At 40.6% G+C, this 22,536-nt stretch overlaps 1 protein-coding gene across 1 annotated transcript in view; it reads left to right on the plus strand.

The window, feature by feature from the left end:
• The first annotated feature begins 2,168 nt into the window (after positions 1 to 2,168).
• The window catches only part of zcchc7 (zinc finger, CCHC domain containing 7), a 55,438-nt gene continuing 35,070 nt past the window's right edge, over positions 2,169 to 22,536 (plus strand). Inside the window, exons 1-3 of the mRNA XM_062429330.1 lie at positions 2,169 to 2,241; positions 11,590 to 12,261; positions 13,474 to 13,711. Of these exons, the coding sequence (XP_062285314.1) occupies positions 11,686 to 12,261; positions 13,474 to 13,711 (814 nt within the window). The 5' untranslated portion in view covers positions 2,169 to 2,241; positions 11,590 to 11,685. The remainder of the gene's footprint in view (positions 2,242 to 11,589; positions 12,262 to 13,473; positions 13,712 to 22,536) is intronic.

Here is a 22,536-nt window from a genome sequence, read left to right on the forward strand (position 1 = left end):
GAGAGCCAGGATGGCATAATTTTGCTGTATTCAACTTGTAATAAATATGACTGATGGCGATAGCTCGTCTGCTGAATTACATTTACATATAGATTTACATTCCCATCAACATGTAATAATAGCACAAGCCTGAAGGTCCATACTAGTCGCTCAGACATGCATGCACACACTCAGTGCACATATTCTGACATTTCATAGCTAATATTTGTGCCTTATTGAGGAAGGTGAAAAAGCTTTGCATCCATCAGAGTGACAACAGTCTATGTAGTGAAAAACAGTGCAGAGCTCTGCTGGATCTTTTGTCTGCAGAAAAAGATATATGATGCCTTGGAAGTAAAGCAGCCCAGTTGACAATTCAACAATAACTTTAATAATGACTTTTTAAAATCACAATAATGAAGTTAATGGGTACTCTTTGAGCACAAAGAATATGTGCCACCAGTAGCTCACAATATTTTGCATAGCATTAGAGCTCAATCAGTGCTGGAAGTATGTTTTTATGCATGTTTTAAGTTCTTGGCATTTTGCTTTTATAAGATAGTGATAGTAAAGAACTGACAGGAAATGAAGGGAGAGAGAGAGAGAGATAGATGGGGGATGACATGAAGTAAACTTACCCCAGCTGGACTTGAACCAGGGATGCCATGAGTGCATGGTCAGCATCCCAAACCCTTTAGCTATCAGTAGAAATCCACTTTAGATCTGCTATTATTGTAACTGGATTTCTATTTCTTTATTATCAGTCAGCCTAAAGATCAAAAACTATTCATTAAGTCTCTCTCACAAGCAAACAAACTATTAAAGGACAAGGCTGGCGATTATCTATATATTTCCTATTGTCATTAATCTCACATACGGAGACAAACCAACAATGAATTCATCGTATTGACAAGTAAAAATCTTGCTGTTATTAGTTTTTGGAGATGTTTCTGAACAAACTACCATCATCACACTCTTTTGGGGTGAAGGAACATGTTGCCCAGTGCAACTGAGTGGCTAATTAGTTTGTTTGTAAGTTTGTAAGTTTTTGGACAACAATGGAGGTCTGCAGCACAAAGAAATAAGATATCAGGCTTTGGATACACACATAATACGTGTGAGTAGGATGAGTTTATTGGTGGTTTGACTCTTCACTTGAGATTTGTTGACAATAAGAAAAATATAGAAAATCACCAGCCATATCCTTTAAATTTGTATGATTGAAAATGTATTTTTTCTGCTTGTATTTTAAAACTTCCCATAACCTTAAAATTACCACCTGCCCCTGTGGGAGGTACTGACTTGCAGAACCTCTTTACTAAATGTCTAGTTGGATTTCATATATTCACAGTTTTGGTCATTATAGATAGTCTTAGTAAGAAAAAAAAAAACTCCTACAGGGAAACGATTTGGTAATCCTATAATTATACTAATTATACTACTTCTACAAACTCCACATCACATCAAAACATTATTCTTCCTTTAAGATATCAGAAGAATATGATGAAAAGATATACAGATGAACAAATAGTGCACAGAGACACTGACGGTCCATGTCAGCACATAATTAATTCACTCAGATCGAGCTAACACTGAGGACTTAATCTACAACATAAAGTCCCTCTCCACTCAAAAATATGTTTTCCTTCTTGTTCCAGTTGGATGTTTGAGCTTCACTGATTTATGTATGTGCAGATTTTGGCACTAGAAAGCTGTTTTCACATTCATCTGCTGACAGTGGAAAGTTTCTCTGTGCTCATTGAAAAAAAAAAAGTGTGATGTGGAAACTTGAAGCCTCCAGTGAAGAAACACTGAGAATGGACGTTACAGTGAAGATGGAGACATTTTGTGTTCAGAAATTAAACTTGTATCTGCATATTCACATATCCATGAATTTTTATTGAGGGAGAAGGAGTAGCCTAGATGTCACTTAAGGATTTTAATGAGATAGACCTAATTGAACTTTTTTGTGTGGAAAAAAACATATTAGACACAAATTATTACTCAGTGTAGAGAGCTTTTATAAAAAAAACTCTGGAAGTTATCTTTGAACAAACACAATCACAACAGCCTACAGTTTGACTACAGCCTCCTGTGCTCTCTGTAATATCTCCTGGGTTTTGGCCTGACGGAGTGAAACGTTACGCTCGGCCAACCGCTTTCCTTTGGACAAACCCGGATGTTAATCGTCTGTCTCCCTCTGGCTGGAAGCGAGAGATCAGCCTCCGACATATGTAACCTCCTCAGTTTGTTGGATAAAAGGTGAGCTTATGATTATTGACAATAGACATGAAACATGCTCAGTGTTGGCGTGGCGCAGGGCGGCTATAGTCTCCATTATAGTCTGTCTTTGATGGTTGTTTGTGACTGAAGTGCTTCATTGTTTACATCCGGCTGCTGTGCTGCTATTAAACACGTGGACTGACAAGAGGGACACATGCTAACCAGGCATGGTCGATATTTAGAAATATCTGGAAGCAGTCACTGCTCAGGGGCTGTTTCATTTAGCTAGTTGGCTTTTTGGGGCGAAATTACTCTGTTTCGTTTAACTGTACCTTTACCAACAGCTAGCTTTCGCCTTAGTCTGACTGGTAGCTAGTTAGCATGTTGCTAGCCGGGACTAGCACTAAGCTAACTAACTGAAGTTAAGATCTACTCATAAAACTGGTAAATGTGCCGCTTTAATGGTCATTATAGTGTAATCAGTCACACGTGTGTGCTCAGGATCACCCCCTGTTATTCTCATCAGTGTGTGTTTACCTGAGGAATCAAAAATCATGACAGCCACACATCAAATCAGTACATTGATTACTTCATTTGTCCTGTTCTTCCTTCTAAAATAGTTTCTGTTTAAGGGCTGTCCGTAAGTGGACTGACAGCAGAGAAGATAAGATTTTAATACTGTCATAAACAATACACACTTAACACACCTTAAAAGATAAGTTACCAGTCTGTCTTTAAACAACAGTCAGGTGCCCAAATGAAAACCGAAAGAGGTTTTCGTCGCTGTAATCATTTCTCCTGGCTATTAAAAGATCCCCTTCAAATGTGTTTTCAATGTAAGTGATTGGGACCAAAATATATTTAAAAGTTTACTTAAAGCTAATATGAGGCTTCAGCAGTCTGAGTCAGTCATATCAAGTAGATATCTGCAACGTTTACAGTCTTTTTTTCTTCTTTGTGTTTCTTGATTTGACTAATTTGGATGGCTGAAGCTTCATATGAGCTTCAGAAAAATTTATATATATATATATATATTACATAAGGAGGACTGAAGATGGCTCTCATTACCTACATTATAAGTGCGTTATGAAAGGATCTTTTAAGCTCAGTATGAACAAGAGGGATGATTGTGGTTAGAAAAACCTATCTCAGTATTCATTTGGGCACCAGATAAAGGGTATGCGTTCAGAATTAAAGTATTAGAAGTAACATGTTAGTAGGACTTAAATACTGTTGGTTGAGGTGGAACTACTTTAAGCTGCTTATTCACTCTAGCAGTTTATATCAGTGCACCATATTCTATAAGATGACCCTTTTTTGCAATTTGGGTTGTTAACTGTTGGTTGGGACAAAACAAGTCATTTAAGGACATCAACCAGGGCTGTGGGAAACAGTGATTTTTGGACATTTTATAGACCAAACAGCTTATTGATCAATAGAGAAAATAATCAAAAGAATTTATCAGTAATTAGAATAATCATCACATGCAGCCCTAAAAGTAAATAAAATAGAAAATTTCAAAATAAGTACCTCACAGTTGTATTATTCTGACTGATTAGACTTCTGGTCAGGTTGAAGTTGGGTTGAGCTATGCTGAGATGTACATGAGGTCCCTGTATTCCTTTAAGTAATAAGAATGATAAAGGTACAGTATATCCCACCCTAATAGGAGCAACAAAGCCTCAATTAGGTGTTATTAGCTGTTTGGTTTTTTTTAGACACCTTCTTTGGGTTATGCTGCACAGAACTATAATGGGTATTTCCTGACGTCACCAAACCAGTAGGCACACGGAAGCTACAAGTATCATCATGATAGCTTTGTTAAAATCAAGTGTGTACTAATGACTAGTGAGCCGTCATGCACAATATCAGGACACTAAAACTGAAGCAGCTTTGTGGAAATAGCCAGCATTCATTTTATTATTTACACAATCTTTTCCTACTGTGACACATTAAAATGTCTTCCATGTTGAGGAAGGACTATTACATGTGAAAAAGCTAACAGGAGAGTTGGGGAAATCTCAGCTAAATACAGTCCGCACACACCCACACAGTCCTGAGAGGGGCTTTAATTATATAGATTAACTGAAAACACCTCTGTTTGTGGACCATGACTCTGCAAGAGCTTTAAGTACAGTACTTGAGTAAATGCACTTAGTTACGTTCCACCACTGCAGTCATTTGTCGGCTTCAGGTCCCTGTGCACTACTAAACTTTTTACACATAAATGACACTCTCCCTCTGCAGCCGGTAAGACTCTTCTTTCTGTCATTTTAATCCCCGGCGGGCAGCTTGTGACTGTGTAGCGTGGCGTTTCTGCCGTGTGTGCGGTCTGGGAGCCAATCATCTCCAGCCATCATGGCACAGACACGCAGGACTGGACAGAGCAATGGGCCAGTGCCATTTTTCTGTCCGCTGCCTGCGTGAGAGGGAGAGAGAGAGACAGAGAGAGAGGGAGAGAAACGGACAGAGATTGGGAAAATTAGTAGTACAGTGTGTGTTTTATAGCATGTCACAAGGAGATAATTTCACAGCTTCAAGCATTCAAAGTGAATCCCAGATGATGTCTTGTTAAACAGTTTGCTGACATCCTCACCTCACAGGTGATGAACTCGGAGCTGTTTGTTGGCACCAAAGCACTGATGAAACAGTCCACAGGTAGAAGGAAAAAAAGTGAGTGCAACTGAAGCGTGCGCTTCCTCAGCTTTGTTAACAAGCCCTTATGGATTTCAGAACAAGACCAGAGTCTGTGCCCTTTCTCTAATTGATGTTGGCCTGTCACTACTTGTTCTTCAGTGCTGTAGATAATAGTCCAATTTTTTTTTATACTGTGGTCACTGAAAAATCTGTATTTTGATTGGCTGGAAGAAGGTGACACCTGACCTATAGTGTTTCCTTGCAATTATTTGTGCTCTAGTAGGGTTGGGCGATATCACAATATTTTTTTTTTACCAAATACCTTGATATCGATATTGCAACAATATTGTAGGGCTTATTTTATAATTATATCAATATTATAATGTTGATATAATACTGATATATTGCCCAGCACCATGATTGAGTATTAAACAATTATTAAGGACAGCAACAATGATTTTTTTGGTTTGTGTTACCACCACCACCACAACTAAAATTATGAAAAATTCTCAGTGAGAACTATACAAACTTAAAAACATTTTATATTTGTGTGAATCTGGACGTCCAAACCACTTAACAATAGGAGGAGGAAAGGTAGGACCTTTGTGGTGAAGCTGCATGGCGCAGGTCTGAAGAGACAGCTACAGGGGAAAGCAGAGAGGAAACCAGAAAAAACTGGACAGAAAATAGAGAGATGGGGAGAAGCAACAGGCCACAGGGCGGCTGTGGCTCAGGAGGTAGAGCAGTCGTCCTCCAATTGAAAGATTGGCGGTTCGATTCCCGGCTCCTCCAGTCCACATGTCGATGTGTCCTTGGGCAAGACACTTAACCCCAAAATTGCTGTGCCAACGGTGTATGAATGTGTGTAAATGCTGTGCCAACGGTGTATGAATGTGTGTAAATGTGTTAGCTTCCTCCTCTGATGTGCACAGGTTGCGCACACCCTGCGTGGTAGCCCCAGCCGTCAGTGTATGAATGTGTGCGAATGGGGTGAATGAGTTGTAGTGTAAAGCGCTTTGAGTGGTCGAAAAGACTAGAAAGGCGCTATATAACTACAGTCCATTTACCATCCATTTACCATTTACCACAGGTAAGACGGAGAGGGAAAGAGAGAATGATACAGAAGTAATATGATCGTGTGTGTACCTCATGTATTAGTATACATTTGGAACAGGGGGTAAGTGCTGCATAGCGTAATCTAAGCTGGAAAGCGGGAAAGGCTGACCCTGAGCAGGGCTCAGCTTTGACTATGTCTAGAATTTGGGAGCAACCACTAAAATTGCTCTCCCAATTTTAAAAACTCCTGGCCCAGCATCCCGAACCCCTTCCAGTTATGCAAGATGTTGCCTAGCAACACAAGCAGTGGGTATTTTGAGACTATTTCGTGATGTTTAAAACAGTAAAACAAGATCAACACTACTTTTGAGAATGGCTGAAATTTTTAATTTGATGACATATGGAATTTTAATGGCAAGTGTCCATAAAATAAGCCGGGTAATAGAGACCTGGAGTGAAACCAAAGTTTCCAAGTTTTGTTCCAGAAGTAGAACAACCTCAATTCAAAACCTATTTACATTTGTAACAGTGCAATTAACTAAAGATCCAGCCTTCCAGCAGAATTTTTCTCAACAATATGTCATGTTTTTCACTCCATATGTAATGCTGGTAAGAAAAAAAAGTTCTAATATTGTTGTATGCCATTTGATTTAATCACCCTTAAACAAAGCTCTACTCCATTGTGGGTTAACATGCTTTGACAAAAGAGCTGATCCTACTGACAAGTCGAGGGGGCCACAGTAAGTACAGAGAGGCCCCGTTTCAGGTATTTTCCATGTGTATTTCCATGTAATGGATACTTTAAAATACTCTCCCTTTTCTATAAAACAGTTCTGATAATACCAATACCAATCAAGATAGTCAAGATTGTCATTGGTGGCATTGGCCTTGTCCAGATGTGACTGCACCATGTTGAATACATTAAGAGATTGATGTAGATAGTGTCACAACCTGGCTCAGAGGTAGGACAAAAGATGGAGACCACACATGACTTTAAACTAGAAAACATACATTTATTGAATTAAACTAAAATAACTATGTATGTCAGTTCATCAGTAATGTTTATAATGTATGGGTGTGTGTGAATGTGTACAAATGTAAAATGAAACAAGAATATAAATAACCAAGGCTCAAAACAAACCCAGCAACTCAAACAGGAGAGCGAGAGTAAATGCCCAGAGCTCCATTTATAAAAGGGGGCACCCACACCAATCCAGGTGCTAACCATCTCTCCTGATGAGCCACTCCCCAAATCCCAGACAACCAATCAACCCAGGTCAGAGGCCATGAGGCCGTCACATCCCCCTCCACAAGAACCACACCCCACCTCCGACCCTGCAACGAAAAATCAAAAAATTAAATTTCATATACTGTTCCATCACCTCCCAATACGTCCCCCACCCCAAGTCTCATATAGTCTCTGCCTTAACCATTAACATAGGTAATCAAATTCTGCGAAGGATCAGTCGACTTCCACTGATCATACACCACAGACAAGGGACCACGGACAGTATGAGCAAAACCAAGCTCATTAGGACTAAATCCTGTACTCTCTTGGACAACCTCTCTCGCTGCCAACAAGAGCCATGGCAAACCCTCCTCCCAATCTGCTTTTAGCTCTGTGCAGTAAGTGCGCAGCAAAGATTTCAAATGTTGGTGAAAGCGCTCAAGTGCACCTTGGCTCTGAGGGTGGTATGCTGTAGCCTTGTTGTGTTTTATGTGAAGTTGTTCAAGGATTTGCGCAAACAGCCGAGATGTAAAGTTTGACCCCTGATCTCTCTGTACTATTTTGCGAATGCCAAACACAGATATGAACTGAGTCAAGGCCTTAACAACAGACTTTGCAGAGATCGAACGTAGAGGATAAGCAGCTGGATATCTAGTTGACTGACACATTACGGTTAACAAATAAGAACAACCTGACTTAGACCTGGGAAGAGGACCCACACAGTCAACAATCAGGTGCTCAAAAGGTTGACTCACTGCAGGAATAGGACACAAAGGAGCAGATTTGATCTTTTGGTTAGGTTTGCCTGTAAATTGACAAGTATGGCATGTCTTTACATATGCAGAAACATCACGCTTCATTAGTGGCCAGAAAAAATGCTTAAGCACCCGATCATACGTTTTCTTTACACCCATATGTCCCGCAACATTATCATGAGCTGTCTGAATTATGGCGTTCCTAAATTTGAAAGGCAACACAATTTGCACAATAGGATCACCACTGAATGTCTCACCATGAGCCCACATTCTAACTAAGACATTGTCCAAAAGGAAATATCCCTGCTTCACCTTTCCTACCTGCATTTTAGGCAAAACCAGATCATACACACCCTTCAAAGATTGGTCCGCTTTTTGTCTTTTCACCAGCTCTGAACGAGAAACACAAAGATCAGGTGGCAATGACAATGCAAATTTCTTTACATCACATTTTTCTCTCCTATCAGTCAGCGCAGCAGTCATTAAACGAGTCACAGCACAGACTGAAATAACTGCTGGCTCTGATTCACTAAATCCCTTTGTTTCCACAGTACAAGCTGCTTGCTCAGTTTCAGGGACTTCTGGAAATGACAAGGATGCAACCCCTATGGTATTTGGTGGGATTAACACATCGGGTAGCTGTAGACTATCAAATTCTACATCGTCTGGCCATACCCTACTTCCTGCCAGGTCATTTCCCAGAATGATGTCAACACCTTCCACTGGCAACTCAGGGCGAACACCAACCTCAGCCTTCCCCTGTACCAGATCACATGACAAGAACATTTTATGTACAGGCACAAAAAAAGGTGTTAAGCCCATCCCTCTGACCGGAATACAGCCCCCTGTATCTGTACGTGGAGAAAAGGGCAATATTGCTTCCCTCACAAATGTGCGTAAAGCTCCTGAGTCCCTCAGTATTTTGACTGGAACCTTTAAATCACCTCCAATTAGCATGACAAACCCATCAGACATGAATGGGGCATAACCCACATCAATTTCAGAAGATTCTATCTGTTTAACCTCCATTTGAAATGGAGCTACCAGTTTTTGGTCACCTCCAAAATTGGGAGTATGGATAGTCGTAGCCAAACCAGCAGACTTCACATGTGCTGCATTCTTTCTATCTTTTAACAAAGGACATTCATTCTTCCAATGACCTTTTTGATGGCAATAATTACACACATTTGGATCACTTTTCCCACTAGGTGGTTGATCCAATTTTGGGGGAAAAAAATCTGTTTTATGATATTTTTCCTTGCTACCTCGCTCACCAAAGATACGCTTGTGTGTTAACGCGTATTCATCGGCCAGCACTGCAGCCTCTTTAGGACAGGTGACTTTGTGCTCATTAATATAGGTGGCAATGTAATCAGGCACAGATTGTTTAACTTGTTCTAAAACTACTAAATCAGACAATTTCTCAAATGTGTTTACCCCAGATGAAGAGCACCAGCGATTGAAATGCGTGACCAAAAAAATGTGTTTGTGTACCAGTCTTTCGCCAGTTCCTGAAGCGCTGACGATAGGCCTCAGGAACCAACTCATAAGCCTTCAAAACAGATGACTTTACTACACTGTAATCTTTACAGTCCTCTGAAGATAGCGCAGAATAGGCTTCTTGAGCGTTACCTGTAAAGACACACTGCAACATTAAGGTTCGTTCCTCATCAGGCCAACATCTGGAATCGGCAACACGTTCAAACAGACAGAAGAAGGTATCTACATCATTCTCATTAAATTTTGGCATCAATCTCAAATTACTGGCAACATCAAAATGCGAACCAGTAATTTGCCCATTTAAAGCAGATGCAGACATTTTTCCTTCCCTAACTAATGCCAATTTTTGTAGTTCCAAATCCAATTTCATCTGTTCCTTTTTATATTTCATTTTTTCCAGTTATTTTTCATGATCCAATTTCAAAAGCAGTAATTCTTTCTGCTGTTCAAATGTTAAGCCACGTTTAGACATACTTATATCAGTCTCACCCCCTCCGTCCATCATCACACCACCTTCCTGCAAGTTAGCCTTGATGATATTCTTCAGGTTGTCCTTTGTGCGTTTGGGCTCCACTGCAACAGAGAAATGCTGGGTAACCTTAATCAGCTGCTCCTTGGTACACTGCTCCAGCAATTCCTCAGAGGGATACTGAAGAAACTCCTCCACAATGTTAGCCATAACCAACCAGATCTAGAAACCTAGACAATCAAAATGAGGTAAACGCAAACAGAACATGCGACACAAATGGCAAACAAGAACTGGTGCCTCCCCATACTAAACTGACTAGTAAAATCCTCTATCTAACTAAAACTCATCCCTAGTCTTCGGACAGGTACCGGTGGCAGGTATTTATTCACTGTAACCCAGTGGCCGTGGAGAGCAACTGCCTAAAACAGCGACCCCCCAACAAACCCTGGACGTGATCCTGAGACAACCGCTCTAACCACCTTCCCCGCCACACTACAGACACCATGCAACAGACCCTCTATTAGAGCCTGCTGCTATGCCTAACCGAGGAGAACACCAATTAAAATATTGCCATACCACAACTTGTTCACCTCAAAATGATGAGCCCCAAAAGAAAGAGGAAAAAAAAACGGATTAGAATAAAGCTCCCCCAAACCAACAAAACACCACAGCCATGTGCAATACTCCATCCAAAATCAACACAAAAAACTACCAAAATCCAATGTGACGAGCCCCCATTTTGTCACAACCTGGCTCAGAGGTAGGACAAAAGATGGAGACCACACATGACTTTAAACTAGAAAACATACATTTATTGAATTAAACTAAAATAACTATGTATGTCAGTTCATCAGTAATGTTTGTAATGTATGGGTGTGTGTGAATGTGTACAAATGTAAAAGGAAACAAGAATATAAATAACCAAGGCTCAAAACAAACCCAGCAACTCAAACAGGAGAGCGAGAGTAAATGCCCAGAGCTCCATTTATAAAAAGGGGGCACCCACACCAATCCAGGTGCTAACCATCTCTCCTGATGAGCCACTCCCCAAATCCCAGACAACCAATCAACCCAGGTCAGAGGCCATGAGGCCGTCACAATAGGTTTTAAATTAAAAAGGGAAGAACAGAGTTGATATTATACAGGTACTCGTTTTAGCCAATACTGTGTAGGAATTGGACTAGGTCTTAGGACAGATGGATCTCAGTTTTTGCTGTATTCATCGTTGCAAAGCTGCAGGACTTGCAGCCAAACAACAAACTTTATACAAAAATTCATTCTCTCTCTCTTTTAAAAAAAAATCAACATCTATATTTACTTATTTTTATCTTGTGTTTGATTTTCCAGTAACATTGCTTTAGGGCACAGTACTGTTTAGCTGCTGATTCTTAAACATAGGGTGATATAGCTTGTGAACTGCACTTGAATACACCTCCTGGAAGACTTACTATATTATTAGTTTATTATATTATTAGTTGAACAGCCTCTTAGTTGTGAGTATTTAAGTACTTTAAAAAAAATGTGATTTATATTAATATTATGATATTAAATGAGTATTATTTATATATGGGTTCTCAGTTCCTTAAAGTGCAGTTTTAACATTATGACATTATTACACATATATTTATAGTTTTTACTTGGTATTTAAGATTGTAATGTCATAATTGTGTATTAATTTTGATGACTTGATTACTAAAATAACCCATCTTTGGTTTTGTGTCTGTTTTTGTCTCTGCATTCAGCTTCAGCCACCGGGTCACCATTTCCCAAGGTGTGAGTGTTTGTGTGTGCGTGTGTGTATGTGTGTGTGTTTGTGCTGAGAGTGCTTTGTGGTGGTGATGTACTGTAGTTATCAGGACCGAGAGGACTTGGAGGATGATCTCTACAAAGATGATGGTGGGGACTCTGATGGGTCAGAGGCCCACAGTGAGCTGGAGTTCCGCCTCTACAGCCAGCTTCACTACTCTTCCAATCCTGGAGAGGTGGAGGAGCAGGAGGACAAAGGAGACGAGGGAGAGGGACAGGGTCAGGACAGTCCGCAGCTTGAGGAGACCAAGAAGACTACAGATGTTGATGGAAATGGAGAGCTAGAATGCAGTGCAGAAATCAGGCCTCCATCATCTAGTGCTGTCAAGTTACGGCAAGACCTGAAGACGAAGAACAAGCAGAAGAATAGGAAGGAGGAAGAGGTAGAGAAATGTGATAAACAGAAAAGGGGAAAAAGTGACGTTAAAGGTCAGAAGTCGTCATCATTACTTTTTGAGGAGGTCATCGTCATTGCCTCCAGCCCTGATGTTATCTCCATCTCTGAGGATGACACTGCTGATGGTGACACCGCTGATGATGACATAGGGGTCTGTGCCTTAAAGGGTCAGAGTTTACGCCAACTGCAGACATCCACCCCAGTCCAACAGGTAGAGAACAAGAGAGTGATATGCTGTGTGTGTGTCATTGCTTTGTTATATGAAATTGTCTACTGTTTGCGTCAGACTGATCAGTTGGTCAGTTAATTCAATCACTGCATGAGCTGATTACTGAAGTACAACCTAGAGTCTGACACTGAAGATCTCCCTCAGACAATTTTGAGACAACTACAACCCCTAGTTACCATCACCCCTGCGGCAATTTTAAATTGTGATCATTGAGTTTTTTGTCTGTATGTCCGATGGTTTAAACACAGGACAGTTATCTGTATATGAATGGGTAGATGAGATTGGCAGAGTTCAAGGAATATAAAATTCAGATTATTAGTAATGCAATGAAAATATTGTTAGTGCAACATGAAAAAAGTTTATTAATTGATTTTGTCACTCTTATTATTCTTTGTTCCTTGTCTTGCTTAAATTTGGGGGATAATAATGCTCTCAGTTTTGTAACTACAGTTCCCATAATGCTTTGGGGGATGTAAACAAAGTATGAGTTTTATATATATATATATATATATTTAGGGAGCTGTGAACCCTGTTCAATTAGCTTGTATTTGTTTAGATTTTAGCAAACTGACACCACGAAAAGTCCTGCTGAATAAGCTTTGATTAGTTTCTATTTGCTTGTATGTACAGACATCTGTCACTGGATTATTATGATCCTGAAGAAAACTAAAAAATGTGGATTCTCTGGCATATTCTGGAGTTTATGTTTTTCTATCATTCCTGGAGAGATTTATGGACTTTTTTGTGATCAGGGATTTTGATATGCTCGTGAATCACAGGTCAAAATGAATTAAAAAATATCTGCGTCATATCTCTGTGTTCAGAAATGACTTCGTTATGAAGCAGAATCAGTGCACCATCTATTATATAACACAGTGTTATTGTGACAACTAATTATTTATTCTTGCAGTGAATGACTGATCTGTTTTCCATCCTCAGCTCCTGTTTGTTGTCCTTGCATGACACCACCTGACCTTCATAGGCGAAACACATGATGTAATGTTTTTGTCCTGGGCGATTTCTTGTTTTCTTTACTCTTAATTTGCAGTTCTGGCAGCCACTTGGCAAACATCAGCTACTGTAGCTTCCTGATTGCTGTTGCAGAGTGCAGCTGCAGCAGCCAGTGGGGCATGTAGCAATACTTTCAAATCACTTGCTGCAGTAGAAGTTAAACATTTTTGTTTGGTTGTCTAGGCATCCCAGAAAAGAAAGAAGAATCTCAAAGTCCCAGTGGATGTGGACTCGAGCAGCTCAGAATCTGATTCAGAAGAGTCAGTGTCCAAATCTGAGACTGATTCATCTGAGTCATCAGAGTCATCAGAGTCATCTGATTCGGATGGTCTGGAGAACTGGATGCTCCTGGGCCGAGGAAATCAGGATGGAGACCACACGATCTCACTCAACCTGGAGGGTGGCTCTGACATTAATGCAGGTGTGTATGTGTGTGTGTATGTTCATTTATAAGTTGTTTATGTGTGTACAGTATTTTAATGGATGTGTTGAGCATTGTTCAGAGCTTTGTGATATTTTTTTGGGGATTTAAATGTGTGTGACCAGGAGAATGGAAGCACAGAGTCATTTAGTATGGTCCAGCTCGTTCAGAACACTTACCCTACCTGCAGCACATTGATAAGGAGCGGGCACAGCAATGGGCCATACTGTGAACAATCTACCGCCTGCGTGCATGTTTATGTGTACATATGCAGCATCTGTGTCTGCATGTTTACGAATTTGTAAGCTCTTAGCATTCCTGGCACTGTCTGCCCAGTCGCTCGCTTCTCGGATGCATCTTTAAGTATGTTTGTGTGCATTATGTATTGATATGTGCGTGCAGGTTTGTGCAAGTCTGAATATTTGTGTTTATAAAATATTCCAGTTCTAATCAGCATGCATGTGTACATACACACACACATACCAACAGTCATAACACTAATACCAAAAACAAACAAACGGAGAGATGGGGGTAATCAAAAAATGAATAAAAATGTTCTCTGCAAATCTCTTCAGATCTACAAATTATCTTAACCTGCAGCCTCAGCAACCTCTCCAGCTCCTCTTTCTCCCTCCTTCTCTCTCCCATCTCATTCTTTTATCCTATTTTCTCACTATTGTGCTCCCTCTCTCTCCCACTCTCCCTCCCTCTGTCTCTCTCTCACCGTTTCTTCCTCATTTGAATTTCCCTGGGCTGATGTTTCTGCAAGAGTGCTCACTGCCTCCTCTACACACAACTGGGCTAAAGGAGGGGGTCTGGAGCTGATGGGAAGGCTTGAGGTTTTGGCCTGGTTTTGGGAGGAAAGGAGGATTTTAGGTTTCTGCCCCCCCCCCCCCCTCTCGTCTGGCTTCTCTCTGTGATCTTTGGAGCTTGACCTCATGTCTGCACATGGGGGGTCATGGGTGTGGGGTGAAAGGGGTCTTAAAGTGAGAGGGATGGGGGTAGGGTTTTGTCAAAAAAAAAGGAAATGAAGGTAACGAAATTTGAGGGATGAGCCTTAAATGCATTGAGCTGTTTTCCACTTTCCATTCTACACGCAAACAAGGTGTTAAGTAAATGAGTAAATTAAAGGATAAGGCTGCATTTTAATTTGATATTTTTGTTTTGGTCAAAAAAATCCCATGAAAATCGCAAAACCAAACAATGAACTGATCCCACTAAAAAGTATTCTCTTTACAGCCGAAACCTGATATAATTTATTCCTCTCTGTCACAGAGCTCCATTGTTGCTCCATTGTATTTCATTAAAGGAGACGTATCATGCTCATTTCCAGTTCTGCATTTAGTTTTGGACTTTATTTTTGGATTTTTGGCCCTTTATGCAGCCCCTCAGTTCAGCCTCTGTGTCCTAACAGGCAGTCTTAGCCTCTGTGTCTTTAAGGCCCACTATACATATATATGCTATGAGCCCACTCTGTTCTGATTGGCCAGCTTTCTGGAAGCCGTTGAAGGGCTGCCGTATCAGAGTTGTGTTGAGTTACTGCCAATGCAAACCCAACATTTCCTGTTTACAGTTTCATATTAAATTACAGCTGCAAGCAGTGATGAACGGGCCCTCGCCCCCCCATGCATGTCGGGCTGTGGCGCAGTCGGAGGGCGCGCAGGTAGGCAGGCTTTTATTTGACGTTGCATGATGTGGTGAAATATCACTGCCTGTGTCCACTATGTGGCGCTAGAGAGCACTCACCAATTATATGTCATGTTGTAGTATGTGATGTGGAGAACACATCCTGTAAATTTCATATAAATCGGATAATGTTTGTCATATGAGGCTGACTTCCTGTGTCCAGTAGGTGGCGCTGTGTATGTGACACAGTATTGATGCATAGACATGTCAATGATCAATTTGGTGTAGATCGGACGATGTCTGTAGGAGTTATAAGGATTTCCTGCTTTTTGGCGAAGGATCGAATGGCGAAGGAAATTGTCGGCACCGCCACGCCCAAACCGAATCCCTAATCAGACAGTTTTTGATAACTTTTCATCTCCAATGTGGGGCTTGATTTTTAAAAATGTTCTAGGGGGTGCTATTGATCCATTTTGCGTCGCCCATTTCTGCGATCCTTAAAATATCAAATTTTTCGCCAGATCGGACATGATTGCAAGTTTTGGGGCACGTTTAGGCTGTCAAAAAGGCGTTTGTTTTATAGGAACTATAATAAGAAGAATCAGGACAGATACAATAGGGCCTCACACTGGTCAGTGCTTGGGCCCTAACTATTTATTTTATTTTGCCATGTTGTGTTATGGAAGAACACTGACAGTGTGCCAGCTCGACCTGAGTTACGGCTAGGCACGACTACTCTTGAAATAATAGAAAAATGGCATAATGTTAGCGGAGTGGAGCTGTGAACTTGAGTGTTGTGTGCGGAGTAGATGACCGTTTAAAGAAATCCATCACAAGCTGATGTCAGCTCGGGCTGAAAGTAGAAGAACTGAGTGTTCAGAGCAGTCTGAAGCTGGTCCTTTTTGCTCACAGAGATTTCTTCGACAAATGTTTAACTCATTATTTGGCCACATTTAATATGAACATCTGACAATGTAACATATATATATATATTTTCACCATTACCACTAACATGGACACTGTTTATTTTGAGTCAGTCCCACATACACCATCCTGCTGCTGTAAACACTGACTAGTGCACCACGTCTGTCTTAATCTGTTGCTGATAATAGTCCACAACAAATGCATTATCTCCAGTTTGAGTAACATTTGCTTAAAACTACAGTAACCAGCTTTTTTTAAGAAACTACTCAGCCTTAACGAAAATTAAACTGAATATATTTGTTACTTGTATATTTGGGAACTAACTAGCTTGGAGCTGAGTGCCACACATAGTGTGGCAACACATGGTTGATATTGGTCTTTTCATGGGACTTGACGATTAAAAAACACAAAACCAAGTATACCAGCCAGGGTCACCTACTGTGTTTAAAGAAGATATGGGCCATTTTGCATGAAACAAAGACCATCTTTACTTACTTTATCGGTTTATTTACTTTTTTACTTTATTTTACTTTTATGGTTTATTTATAACCATTAAACCAAAAGATCACTTGTGCTATTTCATGCAGAAAATGCCATAAAATGAGTTTGGCTGTTTAGCCAGTTGTCTGCTAAAATAAAATAAAATAGAATTGTGATTAAATTGATCACAATATCCCGGTGGCTAATACCTCAGCTAGTTTTCTGAAGGAAAAGTATTACATTTTTTGAAAAACATTTAGCTTTTTCTTTGTAGAGTTCAATTGGACTAATTGAATTTGACATTCTAAAATTAGTATGATTGCCGTCACATATGGCATTTCTTCCTTAGTAGTACAAAATGGTAAAAGTGTATTGATTTTATACATACAAGCTGCAGAAACAGTCGGAATAACATAATATTTAGTGTGTGTGTATTTATATACATATACTGTATGTTGTATGTAACTGGAACGCAGCTTTGATTATCTCTGCTCTCTTCCTCTTTGACATTGTGTCTTTAATACTGTTTGCAGCCGAAATAGTATGCTGACTTATTTTTTTCTTCTGGGAATTTGTTTCACATACCCTTTTTATTTTACAAAGAAATGGAGTGAGAAGGCCAAGCTTAGGTCACCGAGATATGGCTGGCTGAATTTTTATGACTACAATAACCGTTACATCCATAACCCGGGGATGTTGGATAAATATAAAGATTGATTCTTGTGTTTATATGCCATGCTGTGTGTTGACTACTGTAGTCTGAGAGCCTTGCTTTGTGTTTTACCATTTGCGTACCAGTGTGTGTGTGTGTGCACGTGTGTCTGCAAATGCACGGAGTAACAGGTTTGCACAGCAGTGACTAATAGTATTTGTACGCCTAAACCCCATCTCAGCATCACCATCAAATCACATTCACAACACTTAGTCTCTCCCTCTCACATACAGAAATTGAATCCTTTCATCCTCTTTCTTCTGTCTCTCTCCTACATGGTGCCACTTGTTCACATACTTTTACAATCTAATCTTTTCTCACTCCCTCACACATGTTTTTATCAAATACATGGACATATGGACACACATGCACACGTGCACGGCCCAAGAGGCTATCTGTCACCTGGCTGTTGGTGGGTGGATCTGTAGGGACACTGGATAAGGAAAAGAGAAAAGATAGTAGAGAAAAGGGGGATGAGCGAGGGCCGTCTGCCTGTCTGGCAGCTATGCAGCAGCAACCAGAAGGAACAAGAGAGAAAAATCAGGGCTTCCCAAAATCCAGCTCAGTGCCTCTCCCACCCGGAGAGCTGTGCGCGTACTTTCCTGTGAATGAATCTGGGGCGTAGGCGGGGTGTGCTGAAGCTAAACTTGAATCGTAAGTGGTTAAACTTCACTCAGTGATCACACTCACTTTTTTTCTCTCCTTTGCTCCCCCCAGTTCTCTCCCTTGCTTTTTTGTCCCTCCGGTCGTGGTCAGTGCACACCAAACTTTGTTTGAGGCTTAGAGAGTCAGCTCTGGCTCGCTATCGGGGTGGCCGATCACATCAGAGTGTGTCTGAGTTTGTATCAGTGTGTGTGTGCGCTCTACTGAAAGAAGGGAGAGTGTTTTTGTGTTTGTACCCAAAGGTTAGCTCTCTCTGTCTCTCAGAGGAGGAAGGTAAGCTCTTTTCTTCTCTGGTCACCTCTAACTCCTCTCTTCAAGCATAATTTTCTTTCTGCTGTATTTTATAGTCTTGCTATTCAGTTTAGCTACGCATAACAAATGTTTTCATACTCTCATATTTGTGTGTAAAAATCAGGGTACAAATGTGTTCACCTGAGTATGTGCTTGATTGAGCGATGGTATCAGAAGAAGGCTTCAATGTCGCTCTGGGCCTGAAGCTTCTTGCACTCCTGCGACCTCAGTTGGCCTTTTGTATATTTTGAAATGTGTATCATTCTAACTCACAGTGCGAGCAGAGTAAAATATGGATTTAGTTGGCTTCTCTGCGTGTTTGTTGCCGTGATTATGAGTGTGAGTGTGTGATTATGTTCAGGGCATTGGGATTGTAAAATGAGATTACAATGGCATGCAGGGTACCACACTTGGTGTGTGTAGGTTTGTGGTGGTGTGTATATGTGTGTTGTGAGTGAGTGAGTGTGTGTGTGTGTGTGTGTGTGTGTGTGTGTGTGTGTGTTAGTGTTGTGGGTGTGTGGGTGGGCGGGCGGGCGCTGCAGAAGGGAGGCATGGATAGGATCAGCTCTTATCTTAGCTGCCCAGTGCCACACGAGGTGTAACGCCACACCCACACTACCACACAGTGTGTTTGAACAGACACAAACACACACACACACACACACACACACACACACACACACACACACACACACACACACACACACACACACACACACACACACACACACACACACACACAGAGACACACACACACACACACACACACACACCATGAAATCGCTGTGCCATAGTTTGACTTGTATTATCCAGTTTATATACAGAGGATATGCAAATGAGATCAGATTACTGAGTAGGCCTAATATTAGCGCATGCAAAATAAAAATTCAGTTGAAAGCCAGATGCTTCCATTTTTCAAAAGCTTCTGATTGAACAATCATTTGACGCCTACAGCCACTGAAATGTAATGACAACTTTAATGTGATAAAAGAAACAGCAGTTTTTGTCATTTCAAAAATCTTGTCAGTAAGCGGTCACATTTGGTGACAAACTCGATCAAGTCCCTTATCCTGTTCTCTGGGTGGTTGTTTTATATATATCAAACTAAAATAAACATTTGGCTTTTGGATCATTTAATGGAAAGACAACATGTTCAGAATGATTCAAGATTATTAGAGATTATTTAGCTGCATTTAGCGCTTGTTATTTGTCAGTTTTGGACATAGTGGTGCCTTGATTGTGGTATTCATTTTTCAGAATGAAGTGCACAATGTTTGCTAATAATGTTATTGGGAGCTCACCTTAACGTTTGCGCAGAAGTAAAGAAAGTTTCAATAAAGTGCCTTTGTTCTGTCTCATTTCACTTTTCATTGCTCTTTTTTTGTTCGTGTCATTGCTAAACAGGTTCACTGTCAATTCATGTTTCCTTCCTTAAGCTCAGCCCCATGTCCTCTAGTGGACAAAAATTAGGAAAATTGATTATTAACATTACCGAAGAACAACAGGGAGCGAACGATAGTATTTTTGAGCAAATTGGAAGGAATGTGAAACAGCTCTTGAGTTCATATCCAAAGAAATCTGTGTGGCAAGAGGGAGAGCGAGGCTCCGCATCAGACAGAGGGAGAGAGAGATGAGAGTGGGTAAGCTAAAGTGGATAAGACAGGCCTTGAAAAGAATCGGCCATGGTAATGCTGTCGGTCAGGGACGGTTTGTCTCCAGGCTAAGATCTCGGAGTGGCTTAAACACGGCTGGATTTCTGTCTGCACAGACTGACATCCAGCGCTGTCTGTCAGTCCTGTCTTCGTCAATCTTCACATGTAACACCGCTCACCTACAGTTGTGCGGCTGCAAGCAAAACCACAAATCTGGTTTCAACGCTGCATGTTTTTTGAGCTAAATGAAACAGCTGTTTGTCTTGTGAACCGTTTCAGATTCGTAACATGTCGGCCACGATTGAATTGGTTCGTGTGAGGCTTTGTACTTCTAATTTGTGCTGTCACAAATTTATATTAGTTTGATCATGAATTTAAGATGTTTACATTGAATTGATATTGGATTTTGCTTGTCAAGTATTGTATTGATCACTATGGTATAAGCAAATTAAATAAAGAATTTTATTGTACATAATTATTGAGAGTAATTTTTATGATCTTTTTATCATTTACTTGTTTATTGCAACCTTTTTCTATCATTACTTGAATTAATTTAGTAGAATTACAGGGAGATTATTATTCCTGCTATTAGTCATCGCTAGTATATCTAGCTGGGCTACGTCTGTGCTGCTTGTCTTTCTTTTGTGCTTGTGCATCAGTATCCTGTCTGAAAGTAATCTTTGTCAAAATAATCTATGAAAATGTATTTCTCTATTTTTCTTTTCTTGGAAACTTTGACTAAAAACACCCACAGACATCTGTGGTTGTGGCTGCAGGTGCTCATTTGTATTAATGCGTCTGTTTGTTCTTCAGCATCAGTAAGGGGCAGAATTTAAATATAATCTAGTAGAAAACATTTCGGCTAACTTAGACTCATACACCACAGCCCATCTGTCTTGAAACCAGCATTCTTCAGTGGGTGGATGATATTTCGATTTTGAAATGAAGGTTGAAATTGATGGTTTATTATGACAGTCGAAACTCTTATTTAAGATATTCTGTTGGCCATGATATTTGCAGTTTTAATATTTTGAATTGTTGGAAGGAGAGAAGATTTTTCGAGTGAAAGTGAAGGTGTGATTCAAGGTTTGAATGTTGTGTGTGTTGGAGTGTGAAGGTGTGCGCATCTAAAGACAAAAGTGTGTGTGAGCCGGTGTCACCCTCACCACGCCTGAGATGAGCCCAATAACCGTGCCCTGGCCCACTGGAACGAAGTTTCACCGTCTTTAGTTCCGAATAGAGAAAGAACGTGACATTAAATGAATGGATGTAGCGCTGTTGAACTGTGGGTTTTACCTTGTGTGATTTTTTTAAATTTTTAATTTTACAATTCACGGTCAGAACAGATGTGAGTTTTTTTTATTATTATTATTGTTTTGTTTTGGGTTTTTTTAAGAAAACACACATGACCTCCTGTTTGCAGTAACTTTAGCCTGGAGGAAGGGGTAATAAACTGGAGACCAGAGGGTCCCTACTGTAGTTTGTGTGTGTGTGTGTGTGTGTGTGTGTGTGTGTGTGTGTGTGTGTGTGTGTGTGTGTGTGTGTGTGTGTGTGTGTGTGTGTGTGTGTGTGTGTGTGTGTGTGTGTGAGTGTGAGTGTGAGAGAAGGGGAGGGTTCTTCTTTAACCTTTATTTAACCAGGATATCCCATTGAGATCAAGAATCTCTTTTCTAAGGAGACCTGCAGCAGACATTGTGCCCTGAAGCTACAGGATAAGACATCTAGACACCCTGAAACACACCCATGTATGATTAAATAAAACTTCTAAGCCTCAGCAACTGTAATCCCACATTGTATGTTCAGGTGGACAGGGGTAGTCAGTTTATTTTAAATGTCAGTGCTTTTCTGTTATGCCACCATTTTTCTCCCTTTTTTTCAGTCTCTTATAAATTTGCACAACCCGTCTTGTCCTTTAAGGAGACCTGGAGGGAAGGGACAGAGAGGAGAGTAGCGGAGAAAAAAAAGTCAATTACAATTACCAATAATAATCATTATAATTAAGCAATCACTTAATAGGAAATCAAATTATTGTGGGGGTGACAGTGGGAGAGAGGGGGATCCCGTGGGACTGTATTAATTTCTGTTCTTTTATTTGGCCGGAGAACTTTCCCCTTATTGTCTTTCCTTAGTTTTGGGGCTGGGAGGGGTCGTCGAGAGGGCTTTATTAACTGGTAGCCTAGGGTGGTGATATTTTTTGGGGATGGTGGAGTTGAGGGGAAGGGGTTGGAGGGATATGTATTAATATTAATACGTTTTTGGGATGAGGAACAGGAGGAAGGGGGGTGGGCGAGAGGGATGGTGGTGGGGGGGGGGAGCAAAGGCAGTCATGGATCCACAAAATCACCCTTCTCCCCCCGCCTCGTTCTTCCCCCTCCTCCCCCCTTTTATTCCTCTCACTTTTCAGCACCGGCAGAGGAGGAGAGAGCTGTTTTGGAATCAGAAGTTTAACAGTTTAACAGTCAACAGGACAAGAGGGA

The sequence above is a fragment of the Scomber scombrus genome, chromosome 2 (genome assembly GCF_963691925.1).
Source record: "Scomber scombrus chromosome 2, fScoSco1.1, whole genome shotgun sequence".
In the NCBI taxonomy this organism is placed as follows: domain Eukaryota; kingdom Metazoa; phylum Chordata; class Actinopteri; order Scombriformes; family Scombridae; genus Scomber; species Scomber scombrus.